This window comes from Xenopus laevis, chromosome 1S (assembly GCF_017654675.1).
Source record: "Xenopus laevis strain J_2021 chromosome 1S, Xenopus_laevis_v10.1, whole genome shotgun sequence".
NCBI classification, from domain to species: Eukaryota; Metazoa; Chordata; class Amphibia; order Anura; family Pipidae; genus Xenopus; species Xenopus laevis.
Window position 1 is genome coordinate 149619875 of NC_054372.1, and position 18578 is coordinate 149638452.

General features: G+C 37.9%; 1 protein-coding gene across 7 annotated transcripts in view; it reads left to right on the forward strand.

Annotated features, from left to right (window-relative positions):
- Window positions 1–18578, forward strand: part of sbno1.S (strawberry notch homolog 1 S homeolog) — a 48917-nt gene that overhangs the window by 17097 nt on the left and 13242 nt on the right. For all 7 annotated transcript variants that reach the window (XM_018242506.2, XM_018242501.2, XM_018242518.2 and 4 more), the window contains 11 exons: window positions 5762–5897; window positions 5974–6079; window positions 8840–8993; window positions 11477–11659; window positions 12943–13040; window positions 13612–13763; window positions 13890–14090; window positions 16524–16706; window positions 16794–16972; window positions 17549–17680; window positions 17766–17901. In XM_018242506.2, the coding sequence (XP_018097995.1) occupies window positions 5762–5897; window positions 5974–6079; window positions 8840–8993; window positions 11477–11659; window positions 12943–13040; window positions 13612–13763; window positions 13890–14090; window positions 16524–16706; window positions 16794–16972; window positions 17549–17680; window positions 17766–17901 (1660 nt within the window). The remainder of the gene's footprint in view (window positions 1–5761; window positions 5898–5973; window positions 6080–8839; window positions 8994–11476; window positions 11660–12942; window positions 13041–13611; window positions 13764–13889; window positions 14091–16523; window positions 16707–16793; window positions 16973–17548; window positions 17681–17765; window positions 17902–18578) is intronic.

The following is an 18578-nucleotide window of genomic DNA, read 5'->3' on the forward strand; positions in this document are numbered from 1 at the left end:
GTGGATTTAAATGGAGTGCAGGGGAGCGAAGCTCAGAACACCCCTGTGCAAGGGCCCTTACATGGGTAGGCCTAAAAACACAATTTGTTTTCAAAATATATTTGTTTACTGTGCTGAAACCCACTCTTTAACAAAGGAAAACAATACATAACTTCTTATTTGTTTTCAAATGTCATAAATAAAATTTCAGACAAGCCATTTTCTTACCTTCTGAGCCCTCCTCAGCTGCCTTTCTGTACAGCCTGTCTTTATTGCTGACCAGAATGTAGCTTTTTACTGCTTAAAGGAGAAACAAACTCGTACTTGAAAAAACCCTACCCTGCGTAGACCAACCTCCCTCCTCCCCCACAGCTTAACTGCCCCCTCCCCGGGCAAATGGCGCTAATTTTTTACTTACCCCTTGGGCAGATCTGGCCTCGGGATTTCACGGGCGCCATCTTCTTTTTTCGATCTTCTTTGGAATCTGAGCGTAATTTCGGGGCAGTTGGAGTAAATTTCCGTTCCCGAACAACTGCACATGTTCCGAAAGTCATGAAAATTTCTGTGACTTTTGGTGCATGCACAGTCGTTTGTGACTGGAAATTTACTCCCAACAGCGCATCCGCCGAAATTCCGCTCAGATTCCAAAGAAGACCGAAAAAATAAGATGGCGCCCGTGAACTCCCGAGGCCAGATCTGCACGGAGGGGTAAGTAAAAAGTTAGCGGCATTTGCTCGTGGGGGGGGGGTTGGTTACGCTGTGGGGGAGGAGGGAGGTTGGTCTATGCAGGGTAGAGTTTTTTTCTAGTACGGGTTTGTTTCTGCTTTAACTTTGACATTCTTGAGGCATTCTCTATATATTCCTTCCTAAAAAAATAAAAAAAACATATTTTCTACTACATGCAGGAACATAACACTATGCTAAGCAAATTTTAAACCAATACCTAATGGTATATCAACATCACAACAACACTATCATATAATGAAGGGCTACTCACATCCTAAAAGATGTGCATAGCTGAAGTAGTGAAACTTCATTTCCAAAAAGTGGCTGACCTTTTTTACTAGCAGATATAAGCAAAAGGTTGTATGCGAAGATGAGCAGAATTGCAATTGAACTGGGAGCAGATGGCAGGTATAGATGCAGAATATGAGCTCTGCACCAGTAGATGCAACAGGTTTCTCTTGTTTACAGTATGATAGCTGGACTATTGATGTTGCACACTTGCAATATAATCAACATTTTGTTAAAAACTGTTTTTGGACTGTGCATTTTTAAGAAGCCAATAAAATCAGCTAAAGGAAAATCGTAACCGTATGCTTTAAAAGTAGAATGGAAATCTTACATTGATGGTTCCGCCTTGACCCATACAATCCCAATATGGCGTTGCAAGCTAATATTGCAGGGTCCTTAGAAACCCTAAAGAAACTACCCTACCGTAAACTCTCCCATATGGGCAAATTACCATCCACTATTACTACACCCCACAGAGCCTGGTGTCAAGGGCTGAAACAGCTTAAAAAAAGACCCCATACGCTTAACTACTTCTCTGCCACTGTTGGCAAATGCCAATCTTCCACACTTCCGTAAACCTTGAAGATTTCCTCTATTGGCCACAAAAGGGAATCTAATATCTTATAGACCTTTTAATAAACAACACATTCTTATTCTACCCGGAGCTCAAAGCCAAATGTGCTCCAGTGAGCCTACCCCTGTTCAGGTACTTCCAAATTCGTCATTTGTTCAGGGCCCAAATTGGAACACTCTCCACTTTATCACAACCTATTAGCAAGTATCTCCCTCTCCATTCCACACTGCACAAAACAAATGGCAGTTGCAGTTACCAGAGTTCACTCAGGAAGACTGGGATGAAGCCACAGAGACAATGTATACTAGCCTAATACCAATGAGAGACAGACTGATCCAAAATAAAGTATTCCATAAACTCTATACAACCCCATTAAAACTTAAGGCTATGGGCAACAGAGACAATGACGATTGCCCCAGAAGTGGAATGCAAGTGGGACACTTCATACACATGATCTGTGCGTGGCCAGTAATCTACTATTGGGCTCAGTTTATGGCCGCACTAGCAACTACCCTTGACTTTCCACAGGTGAATTCTCCACAGGTGGGTACTGGACTAGTTTGTGCCTACTGCCCATGCAAGAGCTTTATTGTACTATGCCACAAAATGTATAATTATGCACTGGATGGGACCCAGCCTTCCCACTGGGGACTCCTGGACAAAGCTAGTTAATGAGGTAATACCCTTGATTAAGCTCACACATGAAGCCAGAGGTACGGCCTGGAAATTTCATAAGATATGGCGTCCCTGGTGGGAGTTGGGCCCTGGCATTCAACCAAGGAACAACATGGCAAATGAATAAAATAGTAATCTCCACAAAACCAATTAGGGCCACTTCAACTCACCACCCCTTAGCTGCTCCCCTGTAGTGCCGGGTGCTCAGTCTGCAGTGTCCCCACTGCCAACAGTAAATACACGAACAGGACGGCACTCCGGTAAAAAACAGGTTTTTATTGCTGAGTACTGTAGAAATACATAGGCCTTATGCGTTTCGGGAACACCTTCCCTTAATCATAGGCTTACAAAATGAGTCGAACACATGCATTATATACAATAGATCTCTAGCGACCTCTATTGGTTGTCAAAAATTATTGCGGCTAAAAAAATATATATGTATATTTTCTTATACTTTCTTATACTTTGTAATCAATAAAACCAACCACACTCTGCTAAAATGTATAAAACAAAGAAAGGGGGAAGGGGATTCTTTGCCTTGAAAATTGTATACAGTTATCATTTAGAGTTGAAATATAGCCTTGTAGTAATATCTTAAATACTTACTATTGAGTTTGTCCTAAAACAAATCAACTCTTATTTACTTTATATCTTATTATTTTAGTTTTTCCCTTTTCTATTTATCTGTATATTGTGTTTATACTTATATATACTAGAATGTATAGGTGGAAGTGTGCACTCATATATGCTTATGTGGAGGGGGGAAAAGAAACTTTTTTTGGGGGGATTTTTTTCAGCCTGGATCCAATAGATGTCTATATAGTCAAATGATATGACCTATATTTCACATATATCAGTATAGGTAAGTAATATCATATCATGTATTCAACCCTTTTGGTATACTCATTTCGAGTTTTAGGATCCAGAAGGCTTCCCTTAAATTAATGGAATGTAATTGGTCACCCCCTCTAAATGGTACCTTTACATGTTCAATGACTTTGACAACAACTGACCTTAATCCCTAATAAAAGAATCCAATTGAGGTACCAAGGGGTTCAGGCAAGCATCCACCCAATCCGAGAGGCCTTCATTGACAGACCCTATGACAGATCCTGGTCACTTGTTGGATAAGTTGTCTACCGTGAAATGGTTAGACACGTACACATGGGTCACAATGGATGTGAAGTCATTGTATTCAATGATACCACACACATTAGGCATCACTGCCATCACAGAGACACTGAGGGAAGCACAACAATATACGGAAGACTTCATTCACTTCACTCTTTTAGTTTTAGAGTATTTGTTAACACACAATTTTTTTTACTTTGATGGGGGTTTTTACCTCCAGAGACACGGGACCGCTATGGGGGCTTCCTTTGCCCCATCCTACGCTAACCTCTATATGGGGTGGTGGGAGCGGTCCCGCGTCTATGGAACGGAAAACCCCTTCCGCCAACACACAATATGGTATGGCCGCTATATAGACGACCTTTTGTTCATATGGGGCGGTCCACAAGAGGTGATTTTCATGCTTATTTAAATGATAACCGGCACTAGAGCACAATCATCTAGAAATTAATTTTCTGGATCTTAATCTAAGAGGTAATCACCTGAGGGGAGGCATCGAATCCAACATTTTTAGGAAACCGACGGCAGGCAATACAATATTAAAAGCCAATAGTTGTCATCCTAAGCATACTATACGCAGTATCCCTTATAGCCAGTTTGTTCGGTATAGAAGGAATTGCAGTCAAGACGATACTTTTAATGAACAATCCCGATTGCTGGGAGAGAGGCTCCGTAGGCGGGGCTACTCACGAGATTGTAAGGACATCATTTGATAAAGCAGGGAGTTCAATTAAGAAAAATGGTTCCCACGTGCACGCTAATCCTAAGGCCAAGACACATGCCACTAAAGGGGAGAATCAAGTCCATTTTATAACAGAATATAGTGAAGAGTATAATAAAATCTGTGGCATCATCAGGAAACATATTCCAGTATTATATAATGATGCTAGGCTAGCGGAAACTCTGAAGATGACAGACATCAGATATGTCCCAAAGAAAGCCCCTACGCTGAGATTTTGGCACCTAGTTTGGTGACCAAAGGTTCAAACAATCCTAATAGCACCTGGCTTTCGGTTTGAGGCACATATAGATGTGGGACAATGCCATGCAAGACATGCACGGTTATCTCCACAGGACCCGATTTTAAGTCCACAGTTACTGGGAGGACTTTTCAAAATTATGGCTTCTACAATTGTAATACTAAGAGTGATTTATCTACTGGAATGTACATGTTGTGGGAAACAATATGTGGGACGTACAACCCGTTGCTTAAAGGAAAGGGTTAGGGAGGATATTAGGGCGATTGACAAAAAAGATGAGGGATCCCCCTGTGGGCAAACATTTTGCCCTATGTTCTTCAAGAGGTATCCAGGATCTGGCTGTCAAAGTCATTGAACTGGTAAAGGTACCATTTAGAGGGGGTGACCCATTACATTCCATTAATTTAAGGGAAGCCTTCTGGATCCTAAAACTCGAAACGAGAATACCAAAAGGGTTGAATACAAGATATGATATTACTTACCTATACTGATATATGTTAAATATAGGTCATATCATTTGAATATATAGACATCTATTGGATCCAGGCCCATATATATATATTATATAATATATATATTTTTTAGCCGCAATCATTTTTGACAACCAATAGAGGTCGCTAGAGATCTATTGTATATAATGCATGTGTTCGACTCATTTTGTAAGCCTATGATTAAGGGAAGGTGTTCCCGAAACGCATAAGGCCTATGTATTTCTACAGTACTCAGCAATAAAAACCTGTTTTTTACCGGAGTGCCGTCCTCCTGTTCGTGTATTAAATGAATAAAATAGTCCAGTTGCAAGTAATTATCTTATAATTGCTCCTTTACCTACAGGTCAAACATACTTATAAGATATGGGGGCACATTTACATAGATCGAGTGAAGGATTAGAAGGAAAAAAACTGTGAATTTCAACGGTTTTTTTTTTTTTTTCGACTTCGAATGGAATGATTCAAACTAAAAATCATTCGACTATTCGACCATTCGATAGTCGAAGTACTGTTCGAAGGATTTAATCATTTTTTTTTTCGATCAAACGAATTGCGGTAAATCCTTCGACTTCAATATTCGAAAGTCGAAGGATTTAACTTCGATGCTCGAATATCGAGGATTAATTATTCGGCCCATAGTGTAAATCAAATACAGACATGCAATATTTTAATGGTATTGTTTATTGTTTGTAAATGTAAAGCATTACCTTTAAAAAAAAAAAAAAAAAAGGAAAATGGAAATGGCCAGATATCCCTGGGACACTTTTTTGGAAACTTGTTGTTACACTTAATTATTGGAATTGTAAAGCATTCACTTCAAAATTCAGTCTCTTGCTGTCCACCACTAGGTGATAACATATTTGAACTGAATTTGATTCTTGTTTGGCATCAATTCTCCTTAATTTACTAAACCTCAGATCGTGTTTGATGAGTGTCATAAAGCTAAGAATCTGTGCCCTGTGGGTTCTTCAAAACCTACAAAGACCGGCTTAGCAGTGTTAGAACTTCAAAATAAGCTGCCAAAAGCCAGGGTTGTTTATGCTAGTGCCACAGGTAGGTGCAGTCTTCGTGGCCTCTCGATAATGTGTTCCCATGTCAGCTATGCATGCTAAAAGCATTTTCTTTTTAGGTGCCTCTGAACCCAGAAATATGGCCTATATGAGTCGACTTGGGATTTGGGGTGAAGGCACTCCTTTCAGAGAATTCAATGATTTTATCCAAGCCGTTGAAAGAAGGTAAGAATGCATTTGTGCCGGGTCTATTTTATTTTTTCATTATTACAAAGTTTATCATTTCATGGCAATGGGTAAAAGCAAATCATTAGAAATAGATCTCCTTCTTGGACTTTTGAAATAATATAACTTGCAGCAAATTATAGGGCCCCTCTTTAAAAGAGTTGTTCCCCTTCCATATGGTGTTTTTTTTTTTCAGTTGTGTTTTCAGAAACCACCCCCCATTGCTTTCCATTTTTAATTTTTGACTATCTTTCCTAAATTGAAGTTTAAATTTTAAAGCTGAAGGCACACGGAGTGTGGAAACCTTATTTGTCAGTGCAGTTTTAATGAGGTGTGTAAGGGAGCGGGATCTGCTTCTTTCAACCTGCAAAGAAGAAAAAAAAAGTGGGATTGCAGGCTGAGAGCAGTGGAGATAGCGGCCAGTTTGCCCTCAGTCTTACTGTTCCTGTTTCAGTGTAGCATCTCCACAATCCAGGTGCAGATTAACTGTCACACTTTGCTACATTATTTGCTACCTTTCCCAGCAGTTCCTGTGGAATGTTGGCAACTTTCATAATTGATACAGTAGTTGATTTTAATGAAACTTTGGGACTCTGCCAATGATAAGAAATTAATCAACCTAATGTATCAAATTACATTTTACATGGTTGGTGATTAGTGATGGCCGAATCTGACCTGTTTAGTTGATGCGCAACAATTTTTTTCACACATTGATGTCTATGGGTATCATTTTCGCTGCAAAACTTGCCAAAAAGTTTCCCTCATTACTATTTGTGTTCTGCTGCTTTAGAAAGACATACAAAGGTGAAAAAAATGAATTTTTAAAGGAACTGTAACACTAAACTTTTTTCAATGAAAAATCCATTTAAAAACTCCAAGAACAGTTCTATCCTGGACAAAGATTATTAAAGGCATTATTTTTAATGCTTTATTAAAAATACAATGGTCTTCTCCAATAAGCTGACAGGGCAATATTCACTCTGCAGAATCCAAAATGCGGCTACATGTCTCCTCCTAGCTGGGCTCCTGCAAAACCGGATATTACAGCTGTACAGATGGGTATTATTCCTCAAATTGGTTTATTGCCATGAGTAGTAAAGGCAGCACACTAGTGAACTGTAAATTGAGGGACCACAGAAGACCCCATAAAGTCAGTGTGCTCTTTACTGCTAGCAGTTCTTGCAGAAATTAATCACAGGGAAATAAGGAACACTGCCCACAAGTCCCCCATCCGGAACAAACACTAAAGGATTTTAGAAGAAGACAGAGAACTACAAGGCAGCTATAAAATCCTCTATACAGCAGTAAAAATTTACTTCAGTTTTGCAGGATGTCGGGCTAGAAGAAGATTTGGAGTGCTGCATGTTTGATCTTGTAAATAGAATGTCACCCTGTCACCTTATTTAAGAAGGCTAGAAGCAGAGTTTTAGCATTGTATTTTTATAAAAACACCAAAAATAATAAGCTTTGTCCAGGATAAAACTGTTATTGGATCAGGGTAGAATACATTTTCCACTTAATTTTATGTTACATTTCCGTTACATTTCAATATTACAAAAATTGTCACAAATAGGAAATTTTAAGTAATTGTGAACTTTCTGAAACCAACTGAACAGCCCAGTCAAACAATGGTTATAGTCTCTTTATACTTTAGGACCAAAAACCTGAAGAAGATAGCAGCAGAAGATCAGGATTTCTTTATATTTTGATACATAAAAAATACAAAGTTAACAAGGTAAACAGCGGTTTCTTGTACAGGACATCATTTGACAGATTTCACAGGGACAATACTTAGAGCAGGTACCAAAATATCTATAGAAGGGAGGTGTTACGTAATTTTTACAATGCTAGATCCAGCCATCGGGTCCAGATGCATTCAAATATAGTTTGGATGCACTTGGCCTTTGAAGTAAGCTTAATGAGAGTATTTCTTTATTGACTTATTAGGAAGGGATATTTATTAACTTTATTAGGAATGGATATTTGGTAAGGGTTACGCCAGTGCTACACAGTGTCTTTTTGGGCATAGAAAAGCAGGCAGCAGTTGTAAGCGTAATTGGTAGGGATGCTATGCAGAATACCCAGAAGGCAAATTTTTAGGGACACTTTATTAGGGAAACTTAGAATATTCGCCAGAATAACCATAAACATTCTGCAAGAAGTTGGCTAGAGGTGGTTGGGACCAGATCATGCGGAGGAAGACTGCATTTGTCAGTCTGTAGTGGGGGCAGGAATCATCAGATTTTTCTCCCCATTTTAAAGTCTGATAGAATAGACTTTTTCAGTACAAAATAATATATTGAATGTATACTACCCCTATATGGAGATTATGAAGCTATAACAGTTCTCTGCTGCTTCCTACCAGTCTTCCTGGGTCATATCTGGTATCGCCTGGAGCCATCTGTCCTTTCATAAGGTCAAATTGCTAGGGGACTGAATGTAAGAGAGTCTGGTATATCCTAGAAATCATTTTGGAGGTTACAGTTGAATGTAGTGTGTCGTTCTAAGGGAGCAGATAGGCGTTTCTGGCTATACAGACATATGCTAGATATATGCTATTTAGTAAAATATTTCCTTCTGTTCTTTCTCTGCAACTCAGGGTCTTGCCCAATGTAAGTCATATAGATTTCTTCAGGGGTTTGAGTTTGTCTGCCATATTTGCTACTGTTCTGTGATTTTATTTTAAGTTTGAACCTTCTAGTTGCTAGAAAACTTCAAAAGTTATTCATTAACAAATGTGTAATTTTGTTTTTGTAACAGAGGTGTGGGTGCAATGGAGATAGTTGCAATGGATATGAAACTAAGGGGAATGTATATTGCAAGACAACTGAGCTTCACTGGAGTTACCTTTAAGATCGAAGAAGTTTCCCTCAGCCACAATTATGTAAAAATGTACAATAAGTCTGTCAAACTGGTAAATATGGGTTTTTACTTATTTAATTTTGTAAATGCTAGCATAAAAAAAAGAACAAAACCTCTGTATAAAAAAAAAAAGTATTTTAGTAAAGGAGAACTAAACCCTAAAAATGAATATGGCTAAAAATGGCATATTATATACTGGACTTACTGCACCAGCCTTAAATTTCAGCTTCTCAATAGCAACAATGATCCAGGACTTCAAACTTGTCACAGGGGGTCACCATCTTGGAAATGTCAGTGGCACTCACATGCTCAGTGGACTCTGAGCAGCTGTTGAGAACTAAGCTTAGGGGTTGTTGCAAATTATCAAGCAGAAAATGAGGGTTGCCTCATAAGCTGATGCTTATATTAAATATATGTTCTATATTAAATATTATATATTACATTATAACACTAGTTGCACTGGTTTCTGTTCCGCTATGTAGTAATTATCTGTATTAAAGGACCAGTAATACCAAAAGCTGAAAGTGTATCAAAGTAATTAAAATATACCGTATATACTCGAGTATAAGCTGTCCCGAGTATAAGCCGAGGTACCTAATTTTACCTCCAAAAAGTGGTAAAGATTATTGACTCGAGTATAAGCCTAGGGTGAGAAATGCAGCAGCTTCTGGTAAGTTTCAATCAAAAAATTGAGGGTTTCTGCTCCCATTGGAGGTGCCAGCGCCTCGTTTTTGGATGCCGGCGAATATTCTTGGAGACTATTCTTGGACGCCAGCGATTATTCTTGGAAGCCTGCGACTATTCTTAGAAGCCTACGACTATTCTTGGAAGCCTACGACTATTCTTGGAAGCCTACGACTATTCTTGGAAGCCTACGACTATTCTTGGAAGCCTACGACTATTCTTGGAAGCCTACGACTATTCTTGGAAGCCTACGACTATTCTTAGAAGCCTGCTACTATTCTTAGGCGCCGGCGACTATTGTTAGACGCCGGCGACTGTTTTTGCGCTTGACCCGAGTATAAGCCGAGGTTGAGTTTTTCAGCATATTTTGGGGGCTGAAAAACTCGGCTTAATGTACTGTTGCTTTGCACTGGTAAAACTGGTGTGTTTGCTTCAGAAAGACTACTATAGTTTATATAAACAAGCTACTGTGTAGCAATGGGGCTGTAATAAGGAGAAAAGGCACAGGATATACAGCACATAACAGATAAGTGCTGTCTAATACAATGGCGGTTTATCTGTTATGTGCTATGTAACCTGTGCCTTTTTCCAGCCTTATATTGTGACTTTTATTATCTGTGTACTGTATACTTTGAGTTCCCTAAGGTCCCTAAACTCAATAACTGACTGCAGCACATAGCATGTGCACAGGGGTGCTTCGCCAATGAGGCAAGTTGAGGCTTTCGCCTCAGGCGGCAGCGCCCCACTAGGTACCAGGGGCAGCAAAAAAGCTGCTCCTGGTACTTTAAGAGCGAATTTCTGGGGGAGGGGGGGGGCAGCAGCAACTGCTGCTGCCTCAGGCAGCAGAGGGGCCAGGATCGCCCCTGCATGTGCAGTTAATCAGCAGAAAAGAGGATGGGGGCTATTGAAGTCCTCTTTAGAGGCACAGATCTTTACTGCTTAAAGGGCTGTGGTTGCCTTGGGCTGCAGAAGCCAAAAATAAGTTCAAGAGAAATAAAAATATGTACTTAAACAGATAAGCACAAGGTACAACAACCATTTCATAATGTGTCCTTTTATTTATATTACATGGACTTTCCCACTTCTTAATTTTACATGATACAATTAACTCAAACCAACCAAAAACACTTCCTGAGGAAGTTAATAAAAGTAATAATAACAGTACATTTGCAGCCTTACAGAGCATTTATTTTTTTAAAAGGGGCCAGCGTCATTTGAAAGCTGCAAAGAATCTGAAGAAAAAGGCAAATAACTATAAAACTATAAAAAATAAATAATGAAAACCAATTGAAAAGTTGCTTATTATCTGTTCTATAACATAATTAAAGTTACCTTAAAGGTGAACCACCCCTTTAAATGTTTAATGTGTTAAAAGACCAGTAGCACCAAAAAAATTAGAGGATTAAAAGTAATTAAAATATAATGTACTTTGTCCTTGCACTGGTGAAACTGGTGTGTTTCATTCAGAAACACTATTATAGTTTATATAAACAAGCTGTTGTGTAGCCATGAGGACAGCTATTCAAGGCTGAGTTTACATAGCAGATAACCGATAATCTGCAGCATACCATTATATTCATTTACATAATTTATCTCTAAGTAACCTGTGCCTTTTCTCCTTTTTCAGATTAAATGGCTGCCCCCATGACTGCAAAGCAGCCTAATCTTATAAACTATTGTAGTCTTTCTAAAACAAACATAACTTTTACCAATGCAGGGCAACAGTACATTATATTTTAATTGCTTTAAAAAGCTTTTTAATTTTTGGTGTTACTTTAAGCTTTAGCATACTGCCTTTTCTTCCTTAATTTGATGAATACTATTCTATTTTTTTGTACTCTGCTCAACCAGTGGGTGTTAGCCAGAGAGCGGTTCCAGCAGGCTGCTGATCTCATAGATGCAGAGCAGCGAATGAAGAAGTCCATGTGGGGGCAGTTTTGGTCTGCCCATCAGCGATTTTTTAAATATCTCTGTATAGCATCCAAAGTCCGGAGAGTTGTTCAGCTCGCAAGGGAAGAAATAAAAAATGGCAAGGTAAGTTTTGCATATCGATTATGAAGCATTTTACACATAAAGTATGAAAAATATATATCTTCTGTTATTTGTTTGGATTCAAGGTTGATTGAAATCAGGGTTATAGTTAAAACTAGTATAAGTATAGGACCTGTTATTCTGAAACCTGTTATCCAGAAAGCTCGGAATTATTGAAAGGCCGTCTCCCATAGACTCCATTATAATCAAATTTTCTCTGTAATAATAAAACAGAACCATGTACATTATCCAAACTAAAACATAATTAATCCTTATTGGAAACAGTGTATTGGGTTTATTTAATATTCACATGATTTTTCTAGTAGACTTTTTAGGTATAAAGATCCAAATTCTGGAAAGATCTGTTACCCGGAAAACCCTAGGTCCCAAGCATTCTGGATAACCGGTCCCATACCTCTAGTATTAAAGGAAAACTATACCCTCGAAAATGAACATTTAAGCAACAGATAGTTCATATCATATTAAGTGGCATATTAAAGAATCTTACCAAACTGGAATATATATTTAAGTAAATATTGCCCTTTTACATCTCTTGCCTTGAGCCACCATTTCGTGATGGTCTCTGTGCTGCCTCAGAGATCACCTGACCAGAAATACTTCAACTCTTAACTGTAACAGGAAGAAGTGTGGAAGCAAAAGACACAACTCTGTCTGTTAATTGGCTCGTGACCTAACATGTATGGTTTGTTGGTATATTTGTGAGTACAGTGAATCCTACGATCCCAGTGGGTGGCCCTTATTTTTTAAAATGGCAATTTTCTATTTATGATTACCCAATGGCACATACTACTAGAAAAGTATATTATTATGAAAATGGTTTATTTACACGAAGCTGGATTTTACATATGAGCTACATTGTTTGGGGGGTATAGTTTTCCTTTAATGTTCAAGGAAGGAGAGACTTTGCCTTATAGAGCAAGTGCAAAGACCATGTCAAACTATAACTTGCACAGGGTTTTAAGTTGGAACTTATGTAGCAGCAATATGTAACAGAACAGACTTGCACGTAGGCTTTCTGGTTAGTTCATACTGTACTGTAGGGCATTTACCTTTTGTAAATATATAAGTATGTTTCCATTTACAAACTGGAACATCTTGGCCTACCCTCAATTTACACTCACTATACCATTTGTGCAGGATCCCAAATCACTTTTCTAGTAAGCTCCCCGTCTTTTTGGATTCACATTTAGCAAATAATTTGCAAAATATAGTCCACTAGTATGAATTTCCAGTATACGTTTCATGCTGTACATGTTTCTACCTAGTGTGTTGTCATTGGCTTGCAATCCACTGGAGAGGCAAGAACATTGGAAGCTTTGGAGGAAGGAGGTGGGGAACTGAATGATTTTGTCTCTACAGCAAGGTGAGTTTGCAGAGGTTTAAAGGGAATTTGAAATCAAAGCTTGTGTAGGTCAAACTTAGTATTCATGTAAAGTATGGGGTTGTGGGTACGTTATTTGTTCCTGAGAGACAAACGCACACAAAATCTGGGTGCCAAGAGCAGGCTGGTTTTGCTTCCAATAAGGATTAATTTCCCTTGGTTGGGATCAAGTACAAGGTACGGTTTTATTATTACAGAAAAAAAAGAAATCATTTTTAAAATTTTTGATTGTTTGGATAAAATGGAGTTTATGGGAGATGGTGTTTCTGTAATTCAGAGCTTTCTGCATAATGGGTTTCCGGATAATGGATCCCATACCTGTACTTTATTCCATAAAGTACTTTTAAAGAATTAAAGATTTCCATTTTCTCTCTAATAGTAAGCTAATTCCTTGTACCTCATGGTAAGTAAGCTATCATAAACCTATGTTGATGCCAATAAATCCCTCATCAAGCATTTTGAATGATGACTGTCTTACCTGTATGAAATCTTTTATTGATGTTTTTATCATTTATGGTTTTTCAATGTCTCTTTGCATTTTTTTTTACTACAGAGGAGTTCTGCAATCCCTGATTGAGAAGCATTTTCCTGCTCCTGATCGAAAGAAACTTTTTAGCTTACTAGGAATAGACCTATCTGCACAAAGCAATAATAATTCGCCTAGAGATAGCCCAAGCAAAGACAGCAAAGTAAAGAAGAGGAAAGGTGAGACTGGAATAGCTTCATTTTCCCTGGTAGTCCTGTTTAGTTCAAGAATTAAAAACTCAAGATTTAATATAAAAATATGCAAAAATATGTTCAGCATAAGCCCACTGACAAACTGCGTTGTAGGGGAAGAATTCTTAAAGGAAGCCAAGAAACCTCGAAAATCAGGTGGCCTTGCAGGCAGTAGCTCAGATGAGATGGACAGTGAGTCAGACACCTCTGAAAAGGATGGAGAGAGTGAAAGTGAAAGCTTTAAATCGGTCAGCTCTGGAGATGATGATGATTTTAATCCATTTAGAGATGAGTCAAGTGAGGATGAAGAAGATGGTAAGTTTCTTTCCTGTGGGGGCGGGTGTCCAAGCAATTCACTTTCATCACTAAATACTTCCTAAGCCTTTATACAAACCCCTTTAATGCAGAATCCAACTCTAAATTATTGCTTTTGGTACAATTTAATCCTTTTCAAATTTTTAGTTGCTTCACCTAGAGATACACTTACAAAATGTTGTCTAATAATGCACTTACAAAATGATTCCTAGCTCTTTTCTAATGTCTAAAAAGGGTATTTTGGCATGCATACCTCTGCATGCTGCTTGGAAGTCAGCAGTCTAGACGGCTTTGAAGTCAGTCCTCAGGAACTACAGGATAGACTAGAGGAAAACAACATAAATTTGCACTCCAGACACTGCTTAGACGTTTCATAACCAGTGCACAGATGGCTTATATTTCAGAGCAGAAGCAAACACGATAAGGAAAATAGGATCTTAAAAAAACCTTTTGTTAGTGTAATTCTGGGTAAAAAGTTGAGGTGATGATTAAGTGGATTGTGATGTAAGATTTTTGTTGTTATTGGTCCTTTAATGTATTGCCTTCATGTATCTTGCAGAATATAAATGAATGTCTTTGACAGCCTACTGCTAACTAGTCTTAAAGGATAAGTAAACCTTTAAAATAAGTGAATGTAAAACTGATGAGGGGGCTAATCTAAGCACTTTTGTCATTTACATTCATTATTTATTTTCTTTTTCTTCCAAAATATTAAGGGATGCATGTGCTGTTAATATGAATGAATTTTGTTCCAACAGCGCCACCTGCTGGTCAGTTTCTGACCAATCTGACCACCAAGTAGTCAAGGAAGTTGTCAGGAGAAAGACAGAGGCTGCTCTGATGTTCTTCCGCTTAGGAAAGATTTGAGAAAGGTTTCTAATTGTTTTCCTAAGCAGAAGAACATCAGAGCAGCCTCTTTCTTTTTCCTGACAACTTCCTTGACTACTTGGTGGTCAGACTGGTCAGAAAATGACCAGCAGGTGGCTCTGTTGTAACAAAATGCATTCATATTAACTGTACATGTATCCCTTAATATCTTGGAAGAAAAAGAAAATAAATTATGAATGTAAATTACAAAAGTGCTTAGAATAGCACTCTCATCAATTTTACATTCACTTATTTTAAAGGTTTACATATCCTTTAAGGTAGAACTACACAAGCACATACAATCAACATCAATGCATGGCAGTAGGGATTGTAGCACTGGAACTCGATCCACGGTGAAACCAAACTTGGTAAAACAAATACAGCTTGATCCATTTAAAATACAGAAAGCGAGCAGGGAGACAACAAGCTTAACGCGTTTCGTGACTAATATGTCACTTCATCAGAAGCCTGGGTGCCCCCTACAGACAACACGCTTATATACCCCCACCAATAAGAAAAAGATATACACCCAGTTAAAATGTCACAGTAAATGCATTGGCTATGAGTCAACTTATATGTACATCAATTTAATAATATCAATTAATAATGACATATTAGTATGGTGAGATGATATGAAGAGAGTGCAGCAAATACAAACTTAAATATGAGCAATATAATAATGAATACATCAATCCATATATAATGAATTCATGTATAATAAAATTCAATTGCAACAAATGATATTATTCCATAAATATACACCTAAATGCTATATAAGCAATGTAATAATTAATTAATTCAAGTATGTTAAAGATAAATTGCAACCATTATTGAATAAAGAACTGATCAAACAAAATTATATAGTAGTCTTGGGAGAAAATAGTATGTTATTAGGATATAAATACATGTGAATCTTAGTCAACAAAACAATTCAGTTCCCATTCTCTATTAAGACCTTTGGGTGTAACAGTACACAGCTTGTAAATCCAAAAGGCTTCTTTTCTTAGGAGAGACGCCTCTGTGTCCCCCTTTCGAACACTTGGTACTACCCTATTTATGATCTTTTCAAATCATAGATAGGGTAGTACCAAGTGTTCAGAAGGGGGACATGACTGTCTGATGCGAACGCTGCATGTTGCATCTTCATCCAACAGTCGTGTTCGGCACATCCGACATGACGCCTGCATTCATCTCAGCGCGTCGAAACAGATGCTGTCGCAGGTAAAAGCGCATATGTAGTTCTAGCCTTATATGTAGGCGTTTCATGGAATCTGTAAGCCATTGGCATACAAGCTGTTTTGGTCACCATGTTCATCTTCTGGAAAAAGTTGGATGTCTGTGTTTGTAATACTCCCTCAATAAAGTATACCATGGACTGTATTTTCAGTACATGTGCATGTCCTCCCTTTTATGTTAAAAGTGGCATAAGTGCCCCAAGAACTCTTCTTGTTGTTATTTCCAGAGCAGACTTGTTGAGGGGGACACTATGGTTCAGCAAATATCATACAAAAATATGTTGATAAATGTTAGTCATTTCAGTTTTTTATTTTTTTTTATTTTAATAAGATCCATGGCTAATTAGAAAGGATCATAAGAAAAACAAACCCAAAAAGAAGAAAAAGAAAAGCATTGATCCAGATTCTATTCAAAGTGCCTTATTAGCTTCTGGGCTTGGATCTAAACGTCCAAGCTTCTCTTCTGTTGTTAAAGCTGCAGCTACCAGTACTACTACCACTACAAGCATTCCAGGTGAGACCAACAAAATGCCAAAACATCAGTTTTGTGCTCATCAGGCGGTCCAGTTATTAAAACATAATTACATTCTTGTGTCCTCAGCTCCATTAAATAATACTAATGTAAGTAATAGCTGTGTGACCAGTCAAGATTCTGTGGAGAGGGCACAGCAAATGAAGAAGGAACTGCTGGACAAGCTAGAAAATTTGTCTGAAGCTCTTCCTCCAAACACGTTAGATGAGCTCATTGATGAACTGGGAGGTCCAGATAATGTAGCAGAGGTAGGTAACCATATCTTTATGGTCTCTTCTGCAGGATAGATTCTCAATAAATGTTGTATGTCTTGTTAAAAGGATTTTTCACCTTTGAGTTAACTTTTAGGATGAACATGAGAGGGTCTAAATAGAAAGTAATAAAAAGTAGCAATAACAATAAATGTATTGCTTTACAGAGTATTTTTATATGGGGTCACTGACTTCCATTTGAAAGCTGGAAAGAGAAATAATTCAGAAACTAAAAAAAATTAATTATGAAGTCAAATTCAAAAATTGCTTAGAATTGGTCATTCCATAACATACTAAATTTAACTTAAAGGTGAACCACCCCTAATTTACAAAGTTTCTTATTGGTTTCAAGAGAATGTTATTGGTTGGGTTGGTCAAGATTGTTATTTGTAATTGTTTTTTTGGTTATATACTGAATAAGTTAATTTTACTTTGTGTATTTTCATGCTGGCTAAATAAATGTCATTTGTTGTATGTTATACCAGGCCACATCCTGACAGTGTGCATTTTTTACCTGTTATCCTACAACTGCCAATGTTATTTTGATTAGTGTAACTTGCTCTTTACATAAAGATGACTGGACGAAAGGGCAGAGTTGTAAGCAATGATGATGGAAGCATATCTTATGAGTCGCGGTCGGAACTTGATGTGCCAGTAGAAATATTAAATATTACTGAAAAGCAAAGATTTATGGATGGTGAAAAGGTATGTGCCCTGCATCATATTCTGTAAACCCAATTTAGTGTACATTTTTCTTCTCTTGTGTGATTAACAGTACAATGTATTGTAGAACATAGCAATTATCTCTGAAGCAGCAAGTTCAGGAATTTCATTGCAAGCTGACCGTCGAGCAAAAAATCAAAGGCGAAGGGTTCACATGACTTTGGAGTTACCTTGGAGTGCAGACAGAGCCATTCAGCAGTTTGGTGAGCTAATACATATTTAGATTTAGATACAGACAAAAGGTGCAGACAAACACTGATTTCAGTATAATTAAATATACAAATACAGTCATATGAAAAAGTTTGGGAAACCCTTTTAATTCTTTGGAGTTTTGTTTATCATTGGCTGATCTTTCAAAGTAGCAACTTCCTTTTTATATATAACATGCCTTATGGAAGCAGTAGTATTTCAGCAGTGACATAAAGTTTATTGGATTAACAGAAAATATGCAATTAGCATCATGACAAAATTAGACAGGGGCATAAATCTGGGCACCCCAACAGACATATTACATTAATATACATCAATGGATAGGGGTTGGGGTTGTTTTCTCTGGAAAAAAGGTGCTTGCGAGGGGACATGATTACACTTTACAAGGACATTAGAGGACATTATAGACAAATAGCAGGGGACCTTTTTAGCCATAAAGTGGATCACCGTACCAGAGGCCAGCCCTTTAGACTAGAAGAAAAGAACTTTCATTTGAAGCAACGTAGTGGGTTCTTCAGGACAGTGAGGTTGTGGAATGCACTGCCGGGTGATGTTGTGATGGCTGATTCAGTTAATGCCTTTAAGAATGGCTTGGATGATTTTTTGGACAGACATATCATCAAAGGCTATTGTGATACTAAACTATAGTCCGTATAGGTATGGGTATTTT